This window comes from Lepidochelys kempii, chromosome 22 (assembly GCF_965140285.1).
Source record: "Lepidochelys kempii isolate rLepKem1 chromosome 22, rLepKem1.hap1, whole genome shotgun sequence".
Taxonomy (NCBI): Eukaryota; Metazoa; Chordata; order Testudines; family Cheloniidae; genus Lepidochelys; species Lepidochelys kempii.
In genome coordinates, this window is record NC_136401.1 from 22,567,226 (window position 1) to 22,586,454 (window position 19,229).

At 42.9% G+C, this 19,229-nt stretch overlaps 1 protein-coding gene across 2 annotated transcripts; it reads left to right on the plus strand.

Moving 5' to 3' along the window:
• The first annotated feature begins 2 nt into the window (after positions 1 to 2).
• ARCN1 (archain 1 coat protein complex I subunit delta) lies at positions 3 to 18,216 on the plus strand. Of its 2 annotated transcripts, none has more exons than XM_073320952.2 (10): positions 3 to 136; positions 5,172 to 5,435; positions 6,352 to 6,531; positions 6,789 to 6,994; positions 8,048 to 8,212; positions 9,422 to 9,587; positions 10,964 to 11,111; positions 11,527 to 11,635; positions 12,718 to 12,922; positions 15,051 to 18,216. In XM_073320952.2, exons 1-10 carry the CDS (start codon positions 134 to 136, stop codon positions 15,138 to 15,140), a joined length of 1,536 nt encoding a protein of 511 aa, XP_073177053.1. In that variant the 5' UTR covers positions 3 to 133; the 3' UTR covers positions 15,141 to 18,216. The 2 variants fall into 2 exon arrangements, with proteins under 2 accessions (XP_073177053.1, XP_073177054.1); XM_073320953.2 differs by lacking the exon at positions 3 to 136 and adding an exon at positions 192 to 576 and having other exon boundaries at positions 15,051 to 18,199.
• Positions 18,217 to 19,229: the final 1,013 nt, after the last annotated feature.

The following is a 19,229-nucleotide window of genomic DNA, read 5'->3' on the forward strand; positions in this document are numbered from 1 at the left end:
TGCGTGGCGGCGCTTCCGGCTGGGGACGTGGCTCGGCGCCGCCATCTTGTGGGGCCGCTGGAGGGAGACGCGGCGGCCGCTGCTGAGGCCGCGAGAGACTGAGCGCGCCGGGCCGCACACACGCTCCGCCGCCATGGTAAGGACCAGGCCGCATCCCCAGCCTGGCCTCCTGGGTAGCGGGTACTCGGAGTGGCTGGGCCGGCCTGAGCCGGTCGCGGAAGGCTGGGCCGTGGGGCACGGGGTGGGGGCGAGGAGCTGGGCCCAGCCCTGAAATAAGGGGGTACCAGGCCTCTTCGTGCCCCTTCCTAGCGCCTTGTCGCAGAGGCCGCTCCGTGGAAACAGACTGGTCCCCTCAGCCAAGGAGTCTCAGGCCCCGGGGCTCCCCACCGGCTTGTGTCTCGTTGTCGCTGCAGCCGTAGTTCTCAGACCCTCGCGTGGGACCTGCCTCTCTGGCTGCCCCCCTGCACCCCAGCAGCGGTGCGTGCCTTTCCCCGCCACAGCCGGAGATCCCCTACGTCTTCCGTGCACGGACCCGGGACAGGCCGCCATGCCTGCACCTGGGACTGATCCTCTGAGGTACGCCTATGCCCCCTCGCAAAGCAGCCTTCTCCGGCAGGGTTCCCAGAGCTTCCTGGAGCCAGCCCCCGTGTAACAGAGGGGGTGTCTTGGGGGCACTTTGCCTCCCGTTCCGCATTGTGCAGACCTCCACTCCCATTCTTGATCACATAAGGTCTCTGCAGCAACGACAGCAGCTGCTTACAAGGAAAAAGAGACTAGTATGGTTTGGATCTCAATCTAATTTGACAGCTGAAAACAAGGAGGACCGGTGACCAGCAAGTGCTCTGCGGCCCGGAGTTTGAAAACTTCTGGTTGGAGCACAGGGTTTGTAGTCAGGACTCTTGTAGTCTTCTTCCTATTGCTGTCCCTCAGAGTGAACGTTGGGCATGCTATTTTGTCTCTGTATATTTGTTTCCCCACGTATACCAATATAATTATATTGATGTGAGAGTATTGAATATTGAGTAGAGCAGTTAGATTTCACAGATGAAAAGTGCTATAGAAATGCAAAATATTAGTATTTTTTCCTGCCATACATGAGACAAATGGACCGTGTGTATATATGCATATATAATATCATGACTATATATACAGTTGATTAAAATTGGCTGTTTGAATTACAGTATTATCATACATGGTTTTTTACAGTACTTTACAGGCAATAGCAACCCTGTGATGTAGATATTATCTCAATTTTAGGTTGGTAAAACTTGAGGTACAGAGCAGTTAAGTGGTTTGCACAAAATCACATGAATCAATGACAGGTCTGGGGAAAGAATTCAGTTGTCCTTACAATCCTGTTGTGACCTCAGATCCCTGTCCTTATAGAAAATGCACTTATGTTGGTTTCTTTATATAGTCCATGGCCAACGTTTTCAAAACTAAACATGGACTTTGAGTGCTCAACTGAAGGTACCTTATTTTCAGAGAATGGTTATTTTGCACTTTCTGAAAATCAGGTTCCTTTAAGGCATGGCAAGTTGGGCATGCAGAATTACTAGTCCCATAGTTTAATATTAATCCAGAGTTTGTACAAACATATTAGAAGAGCTATGTGATCTGTATTTGAACTTGCTTCATGCAGGGGATTTGAAACTGGTACGCAATTATTTTATTTTCTCTTTTTATGAACTCAGGTATAGTAGCTATTTGTATTGTAAAGAGGCTAGCTTGGCTCCTAATTGCAGTAAATCATATTTCACTCTCCTTCCTTTGTAGTAGCATGGCTTGTACACAGTTTCAAGCGTGTGGTTTTTGTGACCAAAGACAGTGTGTAATTTGCTTACATTGCTCAATAAATTAGTAAATGGATTTAAAACAGCTTCGTACCCTGTTGAAGGTGGTGAAACAACTTGGATTTGATCAGAGAAAAGATTTTTAATTACAACCTGTCAAATTTTCCTCTAGTTCATTTAACAAGTCATGACAATCTAGCAAGCAAAGTGCAGCATGAGATAATATACACAAAAGGACAGCTTAATTTAAAAGGACATTAACTTTTGGGATTGCTCCTTTGAATAATTGTTCTTCCCTCAAGCTATTTTTGTGATCTTTGAATTTAATGGGAAAAAATATTTGTACTAATGGGAAAAAAAATTGAAGTAATTTGAACCTTTTCTTAGTAAGCAAAATGTGTAATGCATCAAAATCAAGTGCTGTATAACTTAATCCCTGTTTCAGGTTCATAGATCATTTCAAATCCTTTCTACTCAAATATCGGGTAGTGATTGAGTATTAGTTTGATATAATTTTTCACTATTCACATTTCACGGCTCCTTCTACAAGGAATTGCTTTGCTATAACCTTTTATTGCTGGGAAAATGCTTTACTTAATTTAGGGAAGCTAAGAACAATGTACTTCTAAAACAAGTTCCAAACCAAGAATACCCAATTTAACTTTTGTCCTCTGTCCAAAGGAGTTAATTGTTTGCATAGCAGAATACGGATTTTAAGTACCTTTAAAAAGACTTATCCCTTGCTTTCACAAATTAGTAGTCTGAAAAGAATTGTTATGGCAGGTTGAAAATTTATCTTTTTTTTTATATGTGGTGTGTGTGTAATGTGCTCTCTCCGCCCAGAAGATACTGTCCTCCCAGTAACAAAATTGTCGATTAATAAATAAAGCCATCCTTTTAAAAACTAGTTGAATATTCAAGTGGCACGTTTGTAGTATTAGTTATGTCTAATTAAAGAAATCCAAACAACTGAAACTGGTATTTGCTAACGTATTCTGTCTTTAAGTTACAAACAAGATTTGCCATATGTAATAGTTCAGCATAGGAATTTCTTGAAATATTTGATCTAGTAGTCTTAGATTACTCAGATCACTGGGACATTTAATATGGTAAAACAGTATTTTCATACTCTGGATCCTTGCAGAGTAGAGACTGAGGATGCTGTTAACTTTTCTGAATCTCCTCTCTTGACATGGTTATTGAAGTACTATGTACATCGAATAAACACTAACAGGTCAATGTCCAAAACCACATGGTGTGACTGAACAGTGGAATATGCTCAAACCTGACACACATGCCCTTTTTACAGTCCTATAAGCTGTTCTGTTTGGGTTGTCAGTGATTGGGATGAAGCAATGACACATAATCAGTCTTTGCTTCCAAAGTGGTAGCTCTTGAATCAGAGGCATAGTGTCAATTACAGGATCTGTGGTACCTTATAAGCATACAATAACCTGTGATTACTCCCCTAGGTAAACTGCCTGTACAGTTTAAAGGCCTTTTAAGAATATTAAGGCTGTCGTCTTTAGTGTAGCCTCATGTTCTTTTGTGTGTGTGTGTTTACTGTCTCATTCAAGTGATAGTAGGTCAGACTCAGCCATCCTAGGAAAGTTGAAGGCTGTAAACTTTTCAGTCCTGTCCTTGCTTTCCATTCACAATCCTTTGCTTCATCTGATGTGAGATCCCATCTCCAAAAAGGCTGCCAGTCCCTCATACAGAAGTGCCCCTTTAAAGGGGGGCATTAATTGTGAGTGATGCAGTAAGTATGCTTGGTGCATTTGGACTGTCCAGCACCATGCTCTGAGTCCCTACTAGGCAATGGTGGGAGCCTGAGGCTCACTTCTAACCTGTCCATACCATGGACTTGCATTACTCTCTGAGTTGTTGGCTTAATGTAAGGACATTGCTGTCTGGATGGGATTTAATCAGTTTCATCAAGGCATCCAAGCATTATGTCCAGCTATGAGTAGCTTGTGCAATGTGTGGTTATGAGCATATTTTGGCAAAGGGTCTTAAATTTGTCTATATTTGATAATTGCACTATTTGCTTAACTAACAAAGAGCTCAAAATAAAGAAGCAACATCTTTGTGAGACTTCAACAGAATCTGCCTTGTATGGCTAAACAATTCAATTGAGAAGTTATGGTAATCTTTTTCCATTAGAGAGAAATTATTTGATAGGAAGCTGCAGGAGACTGATAGAACTATAAGAGATAAATTGGCATCCGTCTCACTACTTTTGAATTTCATTAATGTGATAACATCTATGAAAAGCCCAAGAGATGCTCAGTGAACAGTAATTAATATGTTTAATATTTTATTAGCATAAATGTGTTATCAATTGACTTTTTAAAGGGATAATGTGAAAAGAAAAATTAAATTTAAAAGCATTCCCTCATTTGTTCTTAATGTTTATATTAAAATAGAATTTAAAACAATTCTACCTTACTTTTCAGTATCTTTGCGTTTGGATTACTTTTTGCGCGTTACTCAGTTTGGCCAATAAAACTTGGCTTGTCAGTTTCATGATAACATTCAGAGCTCTGTGTTTGTTCTACTACAACTACAGGATGTTCCAGTGTGGGTTTCCAGTACCACCTGGGAATATCATTTAAGAAAATCAAGTTTGGTGAAAAGAACCTTTAAAAGAAATCTCATTAAATCCTTTCTGTTGATAGTAGATGTGGTAAAAATATTATATTTTTCCTCAAAGGCTACATTTTGGGCCTAAACTTCATAAATGTCCCTTTTAAACAAGCTTATCTATGGAAAAGGTAGCATCATTTTAATAATGGCCAAAGCACTTTGAAGGCGTTGCAGGCGGTTAATGTTTTCGTAGCTGTGTTCTGACACTTGCCCTTCCCATTGGCAAGTGATCTTTTGGTGTGATTGAACTATTAGTAGCCTCACTGAAGACAATGTTAATGGAATGTATAACTTACTTTGCTACTCTAGCAAGTAGCATTTGAGATCCTTTTTTGTGTGCTTGTGCATTATTAAGTGTTCAGAACACTTTTGCGATTTTACTGTACCCTACCTCTGTGTTAAAACTAGTCTGTGAATTAGCTTAGCTATGTCAGCTCTGAACGTGGGAATGGGAGGAGCACCAAAAACAGAAGTGGGTCTCCCCCTTGAAAAATTCTGTTCGCCATGCTAAGAGGAAGCATGGATGAAAAATATACATGTTCATGAAAATGTTTTTTGTTTATCACTAAGTATGCTAGGCACTATACAGATGAGCGTGAATATATGGTCTCTGACCAGAGTTTCACCTACATAGACAATTAACGTTATCTCAAAGGTTTTGTGAGACTGTCTAGTCTCAGAAAATCTGTTTGCTTGATGAATTAAACTAACCACTGCTTGTATTCCCCATAGGTGCTCTTGGCGGCAGCCGTCTGCACAAAGGCAGGGAAGGCCATAGTTTCTCGGCAGTTCGTGGAGATGACTCGAACCCGCATTGAGGGGCTGCTGGCAGCCTTCCCCAAACTTATGAACACTGGGAAACAACACACGTTTGTGGAGACAGAGAGTGTGCGATATGTATATCAGCCAATGGAGAAGCTGTATATGGTATTGATCACCACCAAAAACAGCAATATCCTGGAAGATCTAGAAACACTCCGGCTCTTCTCTAGAGTGGTAAGGACTTTATTCCAAGCTTACTTAGGACAAGATCATCTGAATTTTGTATTGAAGCAATGATGTTACAGAGTGCTGTATTGGAGAGCTATTACTACTGTATCTACTGCCTCATAATAGAATCTGATCTCCTATGGTCCATTAGTGACCCGGAAGTAATCATTGAGTGTGATCCCATAAGCTTCTGCACTATTCCTTGACTGAGACACATGTGGAGGAAGTCTCTGGCTTTGAGTTAAACAATGAGATTTAAACCAAAACAGCCCAATCCTTCAGTAAATTAAGTATTTGTTAACAAGTATGTAGTGCTGTAAACAAAACTTTTGTACCAGTTGTACAAAATAAATAAGTAGAGTGGATTTAATTTACTGTATGCAATTGCTATAGTAGTACTCCTACTGCAAAAATCTATCTGCATAGTATTGTCTGTATAAAGCTTTGTTTGTCAGCCAGATACAGCCAGGGGAACTCTTGGAAATCACAGCTTAGTATCTGCTGCCTGTTCAGGCTTCTGTTAAAATGTAGCTCAAATAGAATATTATATTTAAAGTTAGTCTTAAAAGTGCATGCTTTAATAGTGACATTCAATCTGCCTATTAAGCAGTGTAAAAAAGCAATGACTGGTTAATGGCTTTAAATAGACAGTGTTGGGGTGGCATTTTGGGGCCAGGTGAGGCGGGGAGGGTTACAGAAGTGATGCCTTTGGTTGAAATTAACCCCAGTGCAGATCCTACACGAAGCCGCAGCACCTCTTAAGTCTCACACCATAAAAATAGAATGTAAGTAGTGCATAGGCCTTCTGCTAAATCTCTGCACAGGGATGAATTCACCCTGTACATGTGGTAGGAGGGTTTGCTGAGGTAGTCATCTTCTCTTCCTCTGTGGAGACTCTTCTTTAATTATTCTCCCTAACCAGATTCCTGAATATTGCCGAGCTCTGGAGGAGAACGAGATCTCTGAGCACTGCTTTGACCTGATTTTTGCCTTTGATGAAATTGTTGCCCTGGGCTACCGTGAGAACGTAAACCTGGCACAAATTCGGACCTTCACAGAGATGGACTCACATGAAGAGAAGGTGTTCCGAGCAGTCAGAGAGGTGGGGCAGAGCCATTCCATGTCTTAGTTGTTTGAAATGAAATAGTCTGTCATGTGTCCAGGAATTACTGCTTTTTGTACTGTGAAGTTGCTGTTTGTTCCAGGTTTGATCATAACCCTTAATTCTTCAGATCAAATTGTTTACAAAATGTTAAAATAAATTTGTCCTGCCTTCATCTCCTCTTTCTTTTATTGATTAATGCATGGAATAGAGCAAAGTCTTAAAGGTCTAGTCAGTCTCTGATCTTTTTCCTCTAGACTCAAGAGCGTGAGGCAAAGGCTGAAATGCGCCGTAAAGCCAAGGAGTTGCAGCAGGCCCGAAGGGATGCAGAGAGACAGGGCAAAAAAGCTCCAGGCTTCGGTGGATTTGGCAGCTCGGCTGTGTCTGGGGGCACGACTGCAGCCATGATCACAGAGACCATTATTGAAACAGAGAAGCCCAAAGTAGCACCAGCACCAGCCAGGTATGAAACTGGTTCAGGTAGACTAGAGTCCTACCTGGGACTAGTGTAGATTCCTACATCAGGATTGGGGTCCCGCAGGATCTGTTGCTGTAATAGTGGGAGCCGGATTAAAATGGTCCGGTGCAGGGCTCTAAGAGAGAGTGCATCAATCAACAAGAGAAAAGATATTGTGGACTGTGAAAATGAGAGTCCAGTTTTAGGTTGTCCTGCTGATTAACTGCTTTGCTAGACAAAACTGAAATTAAATGATCTAGAGGGATGTTAAAAAATGCACAATATGTAAGTGAGGGAGGTACCCATGGACAGTGGGTGTGCGCTAGTGCTCTCTACTACTTTGTGCATATGTCAGTTTCTTCTAGCTAAGTTTGAGTTTTTCTACCAGCTAACATGTATTTTGGATGTTTTGAGCTTTGACTTTACCTCATGATTCTGCATGTTTGCAGCTTTCTAGTAATCATGGTGCTTCTATGCATGCGGCTGCTGAGTGGAATAAAGATGCTGGATATTCCCACTGGGTTGTTTTAAAGCAGTATTGAGAATTTTCATAAAGCAGAAACCTCTCTTCTGACCTTGGGTGGATCTGTACTTGTTCTTCTAACAGCCTAAATTGCTGCCCATGCCTGTCGCAGCCATCACATGCTCTCTAGACTGCCCTTTTTATGTATAGGAGTTTTTGTGGCACTCACCACGACCGTTTCCAAGTGCCTCATAACATTAACGAATCTAACCTGACAGATAAAATTATACTGTCCTACCTCACAGATCTATCCCCATTTTACAGATGAGGAACTGAGGTATGGATTAAATGACTTGCCTAAGGTCACAGAGCAATTGGCAGTGCTGGGAACAGAATCCAGATTTCCTAAGTCCCAGTTCAGTACCTTACCCACAAGACTATCCTTTCTATTCTTAACGTGTCTTGAAAAGGGTTCAAAAAGTAAAAGCTGCGATGATGGAATGGTCCAATTGTAATGATGTGAAAAAATTGTGGAAAGTTTGTATCTGCTACCATAATTGTTGGATAGATGCTTACATCTTATTTTTGTTGTTTAGACCATCAGGTCCCAGTAAGGCTTTGAAGCTTGGAGCTAAAGGGAAAGAGGTGGACAACTTTGTGGACAAGCTGAAATCAGAAGGAGAAAATATCATGACCTCTTCTGTAGGCAAGCGTTCCTCAGAGGCAGCCAAGGTTCTCGCTCCACCTATTAACATGGAGAGGTAGGTATTGTCCTGGGCTGTAAGAGGATGCTCTTTTCAGTGTGACTGCAGGCTCCAGTGATGGCTTCTAGATCTGTCAAAGCTCTTCACTTTATTTTATAAAATAGATTTCTTCCCACCATTCGGTTCTTACATGCTGACCTTTAGCTCTTGTGTAAAATTTTCAAGAGGCTCTGAATTCATTTAGGCAAAGTCCCATTTTCAAAAGTGACTTAGGTGGTTAGGAGCATAAATCTCATTGAAAGCTATTGGGACTCATGCTCTTAAGTCAGTTAGGTGATTTGGAAATGTTACCCTTTTGAATTTTCGTTTCAAATATCCAGCCTAATTTTTCCCTTTCTCCCAATACTCTCATTTCCTGGTGTCTGTATCCTTCAGATACTTTGAGACAGCTGTCTTCCCACCTCCCCCATCTGCTGTTAGCTAAACTATACAGAGTTTGTAATAGTTCTTCATACTTCCATTCCTCTGACTCCTTAACTATTTTTGTTGCTTTTGTCTGGGACTTCTCAGTTTGTCAGCAGATACCAAGTATCGAGGTGGCTGGATCAGAAATCTGCTTTCCCTGCTCTGAGTGTTGGTGGAGTCTTGAAGAGTTCCTGACTAATTGCCAGTTAGAGTACATGTATGCACATTTCTAGTTTCCATGTTGGAGCACAGAGCCATCTGCTCCCATTAGAGATGACATACCGGTTTTATGAGATTAAGTGAAACATGACCAGGGCTGCCCTCCTTTCTAGACAAGTTTCATATTGCCTACATGTTTTCTGTTCTGTTCTGAATAGAATAGCTTGGCAGTGCAGTACATAAACTCGCTTAGTGTCTTTTGAAGCACCAAAGGTGTCCCTTTGTTTTTAAGGTAAAATGTAGAATTCCTCCCAGTGTCTAGCTTTTTCTTTTGAAAACTGCCTGAGCTTTCTGCAGAAGAAGAGCCAGGGTTCTGTATTTAGGCTCTCATCTGTTCGAGACTTATACCACACTCAGTTGATTCTAGTGTCTTCTGTGTGAATCTGTTTAGAGCAGAAGAGCATGTTTCCATAATTCTGTTCTGCACCACTCTGCTCTGGGTCATTCTTTTTATGACATCATCTTCTTGGACACCCTTTTAAAAACTTAGTTTGTCCCTGTCAGATCTTAAAGGGAGGAAATAACCATCTTGCCTGCCAAACCAGGGCATTTGGTGTGTATTGGGCTTTCTTTTCTGTGCAGCGTGCATATGAAAATAGAGGAGAAGATTTCCTTGACTTGTGGCCGTGATGGCGGGTTACAGAACATGGAGCTGCATGGCATGATCATGCTGAGGATCTTAGATGAAAAGTTTGCCCGGATTCGCCTCCATGTAGAAAATGAAGACAAGAAGGGGGTACAGCTACAGGTAAGGCTGGCTGATGGTCCTGGCTTCCATACATGCTTCTGTCGTGGATGGTAGCAGCACTGTATTGTATATTTTTATCCAAGTTCTCCCAATAGATACAGTGGAAAATAGCACACAGTTACAGTAAATATAAGTGCAGCACAAATAAACAGCTAAATCTCATGCTCAAAAGACTCAAGTTAACTTGAAAACTACAGTTCCTTACACTTATCATGCTCCCACAGCCTTATCTATCCTGTGATGTATATTGACGCACACTTGATTTCACTTGGACTTTGCAACAGTCCCCGTGTGTTGCTTGACACTAGTTATATCATGAGAGCTTCCTTTGTAAGGAAGAGAATGTTTGTATCAAGTTACTCTCAGCCAATGAAAAATGATTTAATCAATCAGAAGACTGCTTATTCTCCCAGTTACTTTTGCTGTTGTCATTGCTCTTAATATCAGAGACGGTCTCTAGAACCACAGCTTTTGGGCTACAGTCAGTATTGTAAACTCAGGAGACTGTCACATGTTCAACCTTTCCTCTCTCCACGTGGTTCCATGTGCTTGCAGAGCCCTGAAGCTTTCCCCACTTCATATGCCCTGTGTCATGGCCATCATTAGAACTTCTACAAACTCGGTAGTGCTTCTGCTTAATTGGTCAGAGGGTCTTGTGTTCAGTGATGGACTTTCCCAGGGGGCTGAGAATTCTTCCTCAACACTCCAGCACCTGCTGCTCCAGGAAGAGTCAGGTGGCAGTGACAGCTTCTCTCCTCCCAATATAACTTAGATGCTAATCACCAAAAAGTGGCTTTGCTGAAATAGCTGCACACATCTATTGCTATAGTATAATAAACTTGTTTTTTATAATCCAAGTGTTAATTTTCCCTATTTAGATGGTTTAACTTTTGCATTTATCTGAATTTGGTCAAGGAAAAGAGTTTCACTAGTGTCTAGTCTGTTCCACCGAGTTGCAGAAGGCAGGGGGCTGTTCTTTTGTTTAAAAAATAAGTTTCAGTTTGAATTTATTTTTAAGTGGAAATATTCCTGATGATCTCAAGCTTCATTAAAACTTATTTTATAAAAACCTAAATGTCAGCCCCAGTTTATCTGCTAGAATCCCCTTTAAAAGGAAAGCATTGGAGAAATAGGCTAAATGAAACTTTTTGGTAAACTGGCCCTCTGTTTCTTGGAGTGAACTCTGGATTGCCGAGCAACCGAGATCCTGTAATACTTCGAAGTCGGCATTTTTCCCTGGCAAAGGAATTCATGTGTGGTCAGGAGCACCTCACAAGAAACAATATTACCTGGACAAATTTGTGCTCTCCATTGAGTTAAAACTAAAACAATGAACAGTTTACCCAGTCTGTGTGTTCCCATCTCCTTCATTTCAGACTCACCCAAATGTGGACAAGAAACTTTTTACTGCTGAATCTCTGATTGGCTTGAAGAACCCAGAGAAATCATTCCCCATTAACAGTGATGTGGGGGTGCTGAAATGGAGGTTGCAGACCACAGAAGAGTCTTTCATTCCACTGACAAGTGAGTGAAAGCATGCATGTGGCATTCTTAAGGTAGGATACTGGAGCCTGGGCTGAAGAAGCTGTGATTGGCCTTGGATAGGAAATGATAACTCATCTGCTACAGCAGGCTCTGCCTTCAGCAGAATGTTTTACTCTTTGATATTATCCAAGGGAAGACATGATTTTAGTGCCTCTTCCCTCTGTAACAATCACTTTAGCCAGTCAACAGCCATTTTCAGTAATGCTAGATGATACTGAGTTTCTTGCTCTGCAACTCAGTCAAGTGGGCTGGCAGCTCTTGAGTGTGATTGGTATTGATGACTATTCCTCCTTCATTCAGTGCTGTCCTGCATTTTTCTAAGTGTGTCTTTCTCTAGAGGCCTGTTCCTATAGAACAATGTCACATGATCCAGTGTGCGCTTTTGTACCCTTAGTTAACTGCTGGCCGTCAGAAAGTGGGAATGGTTGTGACGTTAACATTGAATATGAGCTGCAAGAGGAGAGCCTAGAACTGAATGATGTGGTCATCACAATCCCATTGCCGTAAGTAGGATTTGGGGATGGGGCTGGAGTCAGCAAGTACCTGTAAATATCCTGTAGGTTCTTTCCCTTTCCAGCAATCATGGGGGTAGCATAGGAGGGGATGGCATTCATATGAAATGCATGTGTCTGCTGTAAATCCTGTGCTGTCTTGTTCCCCCATCTGAGGAGCTGTGACTGCCTCTCTTACCCTTTGCGGACTGACTGTTCTCCCTCCCTCACCCATGGTTGGGGCCCTACCAAATTCACGGTTCATTTTGGTCAATTTCACAGTCATAGGATTTTTAAAATTGTAAATGTCATGATGTCAGCTATTTAAATCTGAAATGTCAGTGTTGTAATTGTAGGGATCCTGACCTAAAAAGGAGTTCCAGGTGTTGCAAGGTGGTTATAGCGGGGCTGCAGTACAGCCGCCCTTATTTCTGTGCTGCTGCTGGCGGCAGCGCTGCCTTCAGAGCTGGGCAGCTGCAGAGCGGCGGCTGCCGGCCGGGAGCCCAGCTCTGAAGGCAGAGCCACCGCCAGCAGCAGCACAGAATTAAGAGTGGCACGGTCTGGTATTGCCACACTTACTTCTGCGCTGCTGCCTGCAGAGCTGGGCCCTCAGTCAGCAGCTGCCGCTCTCCGGCCACCTGGCTCTGAAGGCAGCAGCACAGAAGTAAGGCTGGCGTGGTGTGGTGTTGCCACCTTTACTTCTGTGCTGCTGGAAGAGGCACTGCCTTCAGAGCTGGGCACCTGGCCAACAGCTGCCTCTCTGTAGCCACCCAGCTCTGAAGTCAGCTCTGAAGTAAGGGTGGCAATACTGTGACCCCCTAAGACAACCTTGTGGACTCCCCTTTTGGTCAGGACCCCCAATTTGAGAAACACTGGTCTCCCCCTTGAAATCGCTATAGTATAGGGTAAAAGCGCACACAAGACAATTATCACATTTCATGGTCCGTGATGCATTTTTCATGGCGGTGAATTTGGTGGGGCCCTTCCCATGGCTCTTGGAGAGCTTTTAGGAGTTGAGCTGTCCCCTTTGGGGCTGTTACAAGTGTGTCTTTAACCTGTGTGCAAATGAGCAGCTCCTTATTGACCTGCTATAGGTCCAGTGTTGGCGCCCCAGTGATTGGAGAGATTGATGGGGAGTATCGCCATGACAGCAGGAGGAATCTCCTTGAATGGTGCCTACCAATGATAGATGCCAAAAACAAGAGTGGCAGCCTGGAGTTCAGCATAGCCGGGCAGCCCAATGACTTCTTCCCAGTGCAAGTCTCCTTCATCTCCAAAAAGAATTACTGCAACATACAGGTATGGCCACCCTCAACTTCTTATGTGTCCTTCTGGTGCAGAGCTTGGGAGGCTCTGCCTAGAAGCCCAATGCACTGCAGTCCTCAGAATGAACAGTCGCAGTGCCACACTAATTGTTTTGTGGACAGGTGTTTGGCTCTGCGTTCGTAGCACGCACTCACCTGTGTCACTGATACTCCTGGAGCTGTCCTGATACTGATACCGTCCAGCCCTTGCTTCCCTTTGCTGGCTGCTCTGCCACACACCCTGTTGCACCATTCTCTTCTCAGACAGATTCTCTTCTTAATCTTTTTCTGCTGGATCTTCCCCAAGAGCAGCTTCTTCATTTTATATTGCTGCAGTTCCCACTCACTGCTTTTCAGCCCTTGCGAGTTGAATGGAGGCTACTCTTCCTTCAGCCCAGTACATTATTCCCACCTGGCACTGCTGAAAGATAGGCAGCAGTAATGAGGATGGCTTGTGCTGTGGTTTCTCAGATCTCTCAAGTTAAGGAGGTGGGGCTAGGTTAGCACTAAATGGGAATCTTCCACGAAATGGTTAAGTGCTACCTGAGGTGGTTGTGGTGAATCAGGGCATATTTGCCCCGTTTGCACTGCTCCAATCGATGCAGCAAGTGTTGATTTAGCAGGTCTGGTGAAGACACGCTAAATTGAGGGGGGAGCACTCTCCCATCGATTAGTGTACGTAAGGGAAGTTGATGGGAGATGCTCTCCCATCGACACAGTGCAGTGGTAAGTGGATCTAACTACGTCCGCTTCAGTTACGTTATTCACGTACCTGAAGTTAAGAACATAAGAACGGCCATACTGGGTCAGACCAGAGGTCCATCAAGCCCAGTATCCTGTCCTCTGACAGTGGCCAATGGCAGGTGCCCCAAAGGGAATGAACAGACAAGTTATCATCAAGTGATCCATGCCCTGTCACCCAATCCTAGAGTCTGGCAAACAAAGGCTAGGGACACCATTCCTGGCTAATAGGTCCATCAGTGGCTATCTTCCATGAATCTGTCTAGCTCCCTTTTGAACCTTGTTATAGTTTTGGCCTTCACAACACCCTCTGGCAAGGAGTTCCAGAGGTTGATAGTGCGTTGCGTGAAAAAACACCTTCCTGTGTTTGTTAAACTTGCGACCTATTAATTTCATTTGGTGGCCCCTTGTTCTTGTATTATGAGAAGGAATAAATAACACTTATTTACTTTCTCTATACCACTCATGATTTTATAGACCTCTATCATATCCCCCCTTAGTCGCCTCTTTTCCAAGCTGAAAAGTCCCAGTCTTATTAACCTCTCCTCATACGGAAGCCATTCTATATCCATTCTAAGTTGTGTAAGTTAGATCTATTTACTGCAGTAGTGTAGACCAGCCCTCTGTAAGTGCACACAGCCCGTTGTTAGGGACGTTATGCTGCCATCTCCTTCATAAGAGAGACAGTTCCTAGGCACCCGTGTTAAAGATATTTTTCATGAGCTAGGGCATTAGTGCTGGTATCCTGGCCAAATTCCATCTCAGATAATTCCACTCAGCTTTTCTAAAACTTGCCCTGCAATTTCAGTTGGATCTGGATTTCTTCCTCAGTGCCTCTCCTAAGCATTAGTCACGCTTGTCCTCATGAGATGGTGGCTAAAGCAATCCATTTATCAAAGTGTTTGAGAAGTGTTCTGGGGTGGAAAGCGAAGGATGATAGATCACCTGAAACAAATGAAAATTCCCTTTGTCTTAATGTCAAGGCTTGTTTGGGTGGGGTAAACAGTCACAGGATGGGGAACTGAAGGCTAATTATCTACCTGCTTGGTCAAAATGAGCAGCTGCAGTGTGACCTTTCTCCTCCTTGACCCTTAACCAGAAGCCACAATTCAGTTCAGTTCTGTCCAGGGTGCTCTGAGCAGAGACTTAGTTGTTATCATAAATGAGGTAACTGTCCGGATCCTTGTCCTCTAAGGACAGCTGAGAACCACACTCTTCTTACTTAGGATCTCAAGCTGAAGTTGACATTGTGGTTCAGAGATGATGTGCCCAGCCACCCCAACCCCTTTGTTGTCCTGGTGTGAACTGAAAAATCTCTGCTTAATTGTGTTTTGGAGGTAGAATATCAAGTGCTGAACTAACTGTGTGTGTTATCTCCACAGGTTACCAAAGTGACCCAGGTAGATGGGAACAGCCCTGTAAGGTTTTCCACGGAGACCACCTTCTTGGTGGACAAATACGAAATCCTGTAACACCAGCAGCAGGGAATAACAAATGAATTTTTTAAATTAAAAGAAAAAAAGGCTGAAGTTTATTCTGAATGTCTGGAACGCCGCAGCCCTCTCTCTGCTAGGACACACGGCTCTGTCTGCCCAACTGCAGTGTTCCTGGGTCACGGGCATTCTTTGGCAGAGAATTGACATGATCGTATGGGGGAAAGGCTGCTAATTTCTTTGGCAGATTGTACTGGCCATCAGTAAAGCAGGATCTCCATTGAGAAATCCTGGCTTTGATACCTCCCCTTCCTCTCTCCCACAAAGCTGGCTACTTAGCTCAATGCCAGAATGAAACTACACCTCATTCTCTTCCTTTTTAGTATATCAAGAGTTCTGTTTCTTTTGTTATGATTGTTGCAATTTTAACTTATCCCCTGCCTCCAGCACTTGTTTCCATGGATTCAAATATGCATTAAAATATTCTATACATGGGCATTATGCCTGCTGGATCCCTTTCTCTTGGGAATGGGATAAGCTGATCAGACTAGGCCTCAGTTTTAAAGCTGAGGTTTTGGGTGGTTGTAGTAAACCTGTTCCTTCCCTTTACCTGTACTCCTGACTTGCTGCCTGTTCAGCTCTGCTTCTTGGTGATGGACCTGCACTTGGGCCAGCTCCCACAGTGAGCCCATGTGCCTTTGGTGTGAGTTAGAGCAGAGTTGTCTTCCAGCTGGCAGAGAGCATGCAGCTTCTGAATTGACTGGTTCAAACTGCAGAAGCGGGGGGCACCTGGAACTACTCACTTTTGCTGGAATTTCCTGTCACTGTTTGGTGTAGCCCCTAGGCCAGATGCTTGAAATAATTTTGCCTGGTTTAAGTGAACAATCTTTGTTGCCTTTCTTGATCCATTTGAATCTTCCCCAGTAAATTGAGCCCCCATACCTGCCAGTATGCATCTTAGCCCTTCCTAGACGCAGCTTGTAAAAGGGTATGGAGCCTGCCTTGTTCAACCCGATAAACAGGTCTGAATTACTCTGACATATTCATGCTTGGGTAAGTCTGCTTGGGCCCACGTAAGAGCCAAGGAGATTTATCCTGTTGGCACTTACTGATGGAGTAGGAGAAGGGAACCCTTGGTTGCAGCACAGAGATTTTAGGTAAAAGTCAAATGTACTGTAGTGCTTTAAGTTTGCCCTGTGGTGCGAGGGCTGCACACAGCCCCACACCCTTGCACCATAGAAAAGGTGTTTCCTCTCTGACTAGCTGGAATAGCATTGTCTACCCCGTCCTCACTTAAAACATTTCTCACCTACTTTCTTTAGAACCATTTTTGATGATATTGGGAGGTGGTCTCAGCCTGACTGCATCTGAGCTGTGCCTGGCTGATCGCACAACTTCAACAAGGAACCTTGCTAACCACCATTGTAGCAAGGCCTCATGGTTCTATCCAAACATAACTATTTCGCTGGTTTGTGGGTGACAGGAAATGAAGTTTCTTGCTCATGGAAGTCCTAGAAACTCGTGCACTGTGCTCCAGCACGAGAACATCTGTTTCAGACTAAGTGCACACCAATGCTTGTAGGGTCGTCTGCCAAAGAAGTTAGCTGTCTCTCCCGTGTTATCTTAATTGCATCAGTGAGGAAACATAACTCCAGTTCTTTCCATGTGAGGGTGATGTGTTCTGAGAGAGGGGAAGCAAATCCTGTCCTGTAGTTAAGTAGACTATGAATCTTAATTCAGTTGTGTTCAAGAGTTGCTTGTCTGTATGATTTTAAAATGGAGTCAAGTTTAGTTTCAAACATCAAAGGAGCATTTTTCTTAAATTACTTTGGGGGTAATATTTAAAAAAAAAAAAAGTTTTGTAACCCTGTATAATAATGACCTAGGGAATAGAACACATTCCAGTGTACACAAAGAATACAAATCCTTTAATCAAATAAAGAGTATTATAAAAAGCAATCAGCCGAGGCTTTGGCCTATTCATGTGCTGGAATGGTCGGCTTTGATTTGTTCACAACACACCCTGGGAGATAGGGGGAGCCAGTAATATCAAAAAAAAGTGACCACAGCTCCATGGAATTCATTGGAATAATCAGGATTGGGACAGCTCCTGGGCAAGAGTGATAAATTTATCAGAGGGATAAATACCGGAGAGGAATTATTTAAGCTCAGTACCAATGTGGACATAAGAATAAATGGATATAAACTGGCCATCGGGAAGTTTAGATGAAGGTTTCTAACCATCAGAGGAGTGAAGTTTTGGAATAGCCTTCCAAGGGAAGCAGTGGGGGCAAAAGATCTATCTGTCTTTAAGATTGAACTCAGTAAGTTTATGGAGGAGATGGTATGATGGGATAACATGATTTTGGTAATTAATTGATCTTTAAATATTCATGGTAAATAGGCCTAATGGCCTGTGATGGGATGTTAGATGGGGTGGGATCTGAGTTACTACAGAAAATTCTTTCCTGGGAATCTGGCTGGTGAATCTTGCCCATATGCTCAGGGTTTAGCTGATTGCCTTATTTGGGGTCGGGAAGGAATTTTCCTCCAGGGCAGATTGGAAGAGGCCCTGGAGGTTTTTCGCCTTCCTCTGTAGCATGGGGCACGGGTCACTTGCTGGAGGATTCTCTGCTCCTTGAAGTCTTTAAACCACGATTTGAGGACTTCAATAGCTCAGACATAGGTGAGAGGTTTTTCGCAGGAGTGGTGGGTGAAATTCTGTGGCCTGCGTTGTGCAGGAGGTCAGACTAGATGATCATAATGGTCCCTTCTGACCTTAGTATCTGTGAATCTCAGAGTTCTGTCTTATTTCCTTTAAAAAAAAAAAAAAACAGTAAAAAATGACTGAAACTTCATGAAGGATTTTTGCTCTCATTGAATCTTTCCAGGTTGCATTTTGGTGAGCGGAATTGGATGACTACTTCCCTGTAACAAACACTTTCCAGACTGTTTCTTGCCATATGTTATGTGCAGAATCACATCCAGCAATGTCTGCTAGCTCTACTATGTAGGTATGACCTGGATGACTTGTGAGAGGCCATGGCAATTACTCTGTGTAGGTCTTGGACCTGTTATTCCACTCAAGAAATATTAAACCCAGAAAGGTGACTGATACAGTATTTTTTTAAATTGTTGCCCCAGGGTAAGCCAATATATAACTTAAGTCAAACCTATTTTGGGTTGGGGGGGTTGTAGTGACCCCTCAAGTAAGAACACAGGTGTGTTCAGTCCGGCCAAAAATATTAAAGGTGTTGTGGTAACGCCCTCAAACTGTGGTAACCTCTCAAGTATAAAAAATTAACGCATCGTAGTATAAATTAAATAAATAGGCCTTGGGGGGTGTGTGTGTGTATCAGTGTAAGTAAGGGTCACCAAAAGACGCCCAAAGCACCCTGCAAAACCCACAAGCTCGTGATCAGAGCCGTCTCTAATGCAAGCCCGGTGGACCGCACCTCAGTAAATCGGTAAAAAATCCTAACTAAGGGGGTTGTCTCTGCATGGCATTGCCTGTCAAGCACCCTGCCTGGATCTAGGGTTGTGTGCCTTTATCCTTCTTGTCCCTTTCTCCCACGATTATGAGCCACTGACTGGTATGACATCTCACTAAAAGCGATTAAAAGTAAGCGGCAACTAGCCAACTCTCTGCCAAAAAAAGATGTAAAAGGTTTGTAAACATCTTTATTTTTATAGGAAGAATTTTTTAAATAGTATGGTGGGTTTTTTTTAGTTTAAGCCATTGCAGCGGGCAGGGCAAACTTTTTTTTAAAAAAAATAGGTAAAAAACTGTCCCTGCTCCACCAAAAAGTACACCTGCTTATTCAATGTTTGTGCATTATAGTCCTAAAACTTATAAGTACTTACAGAAATGAAATTTTTTACACGTGTAATAATTCATCTAAACAATTCCCACTAAAAGGTACCTTCAATTTAATTAAAATTGTCCGCCTCAAAGGCGCTCTTGTGTCACCAAAAATCCCACATGCGCAGTAAAAACAGTTTGTTTATTAGTTTAAAAAAAAAAAAAAGCTACAAAGAGACTCCATGAATCTCGGGTGCAGAGTCTAAAAGACTCCCCAAAAAAATTAAAAACACAAAGGCAAAAGTTAAAAACCAGGTGTAAAGCAT

Coding starts and splice junctions, on each gene's coding strand:
- ARCN1 (XM_073320952.2), top strand. Junction 5,436..6,351: donor TCCGGCTCTTCTCTAGAGTG/GTAAGGACTTTA, acceptor CTCCCTAACCAG/ATTCCTGAATATTGCCGAGC. Junction 9,588..10,963: donor AGAAGGGGGTACAGCTACAG/GTAAGGCTGGCT, acceptor CCTTCATTTCAG/ACTCACCCAAATGTGGACAA.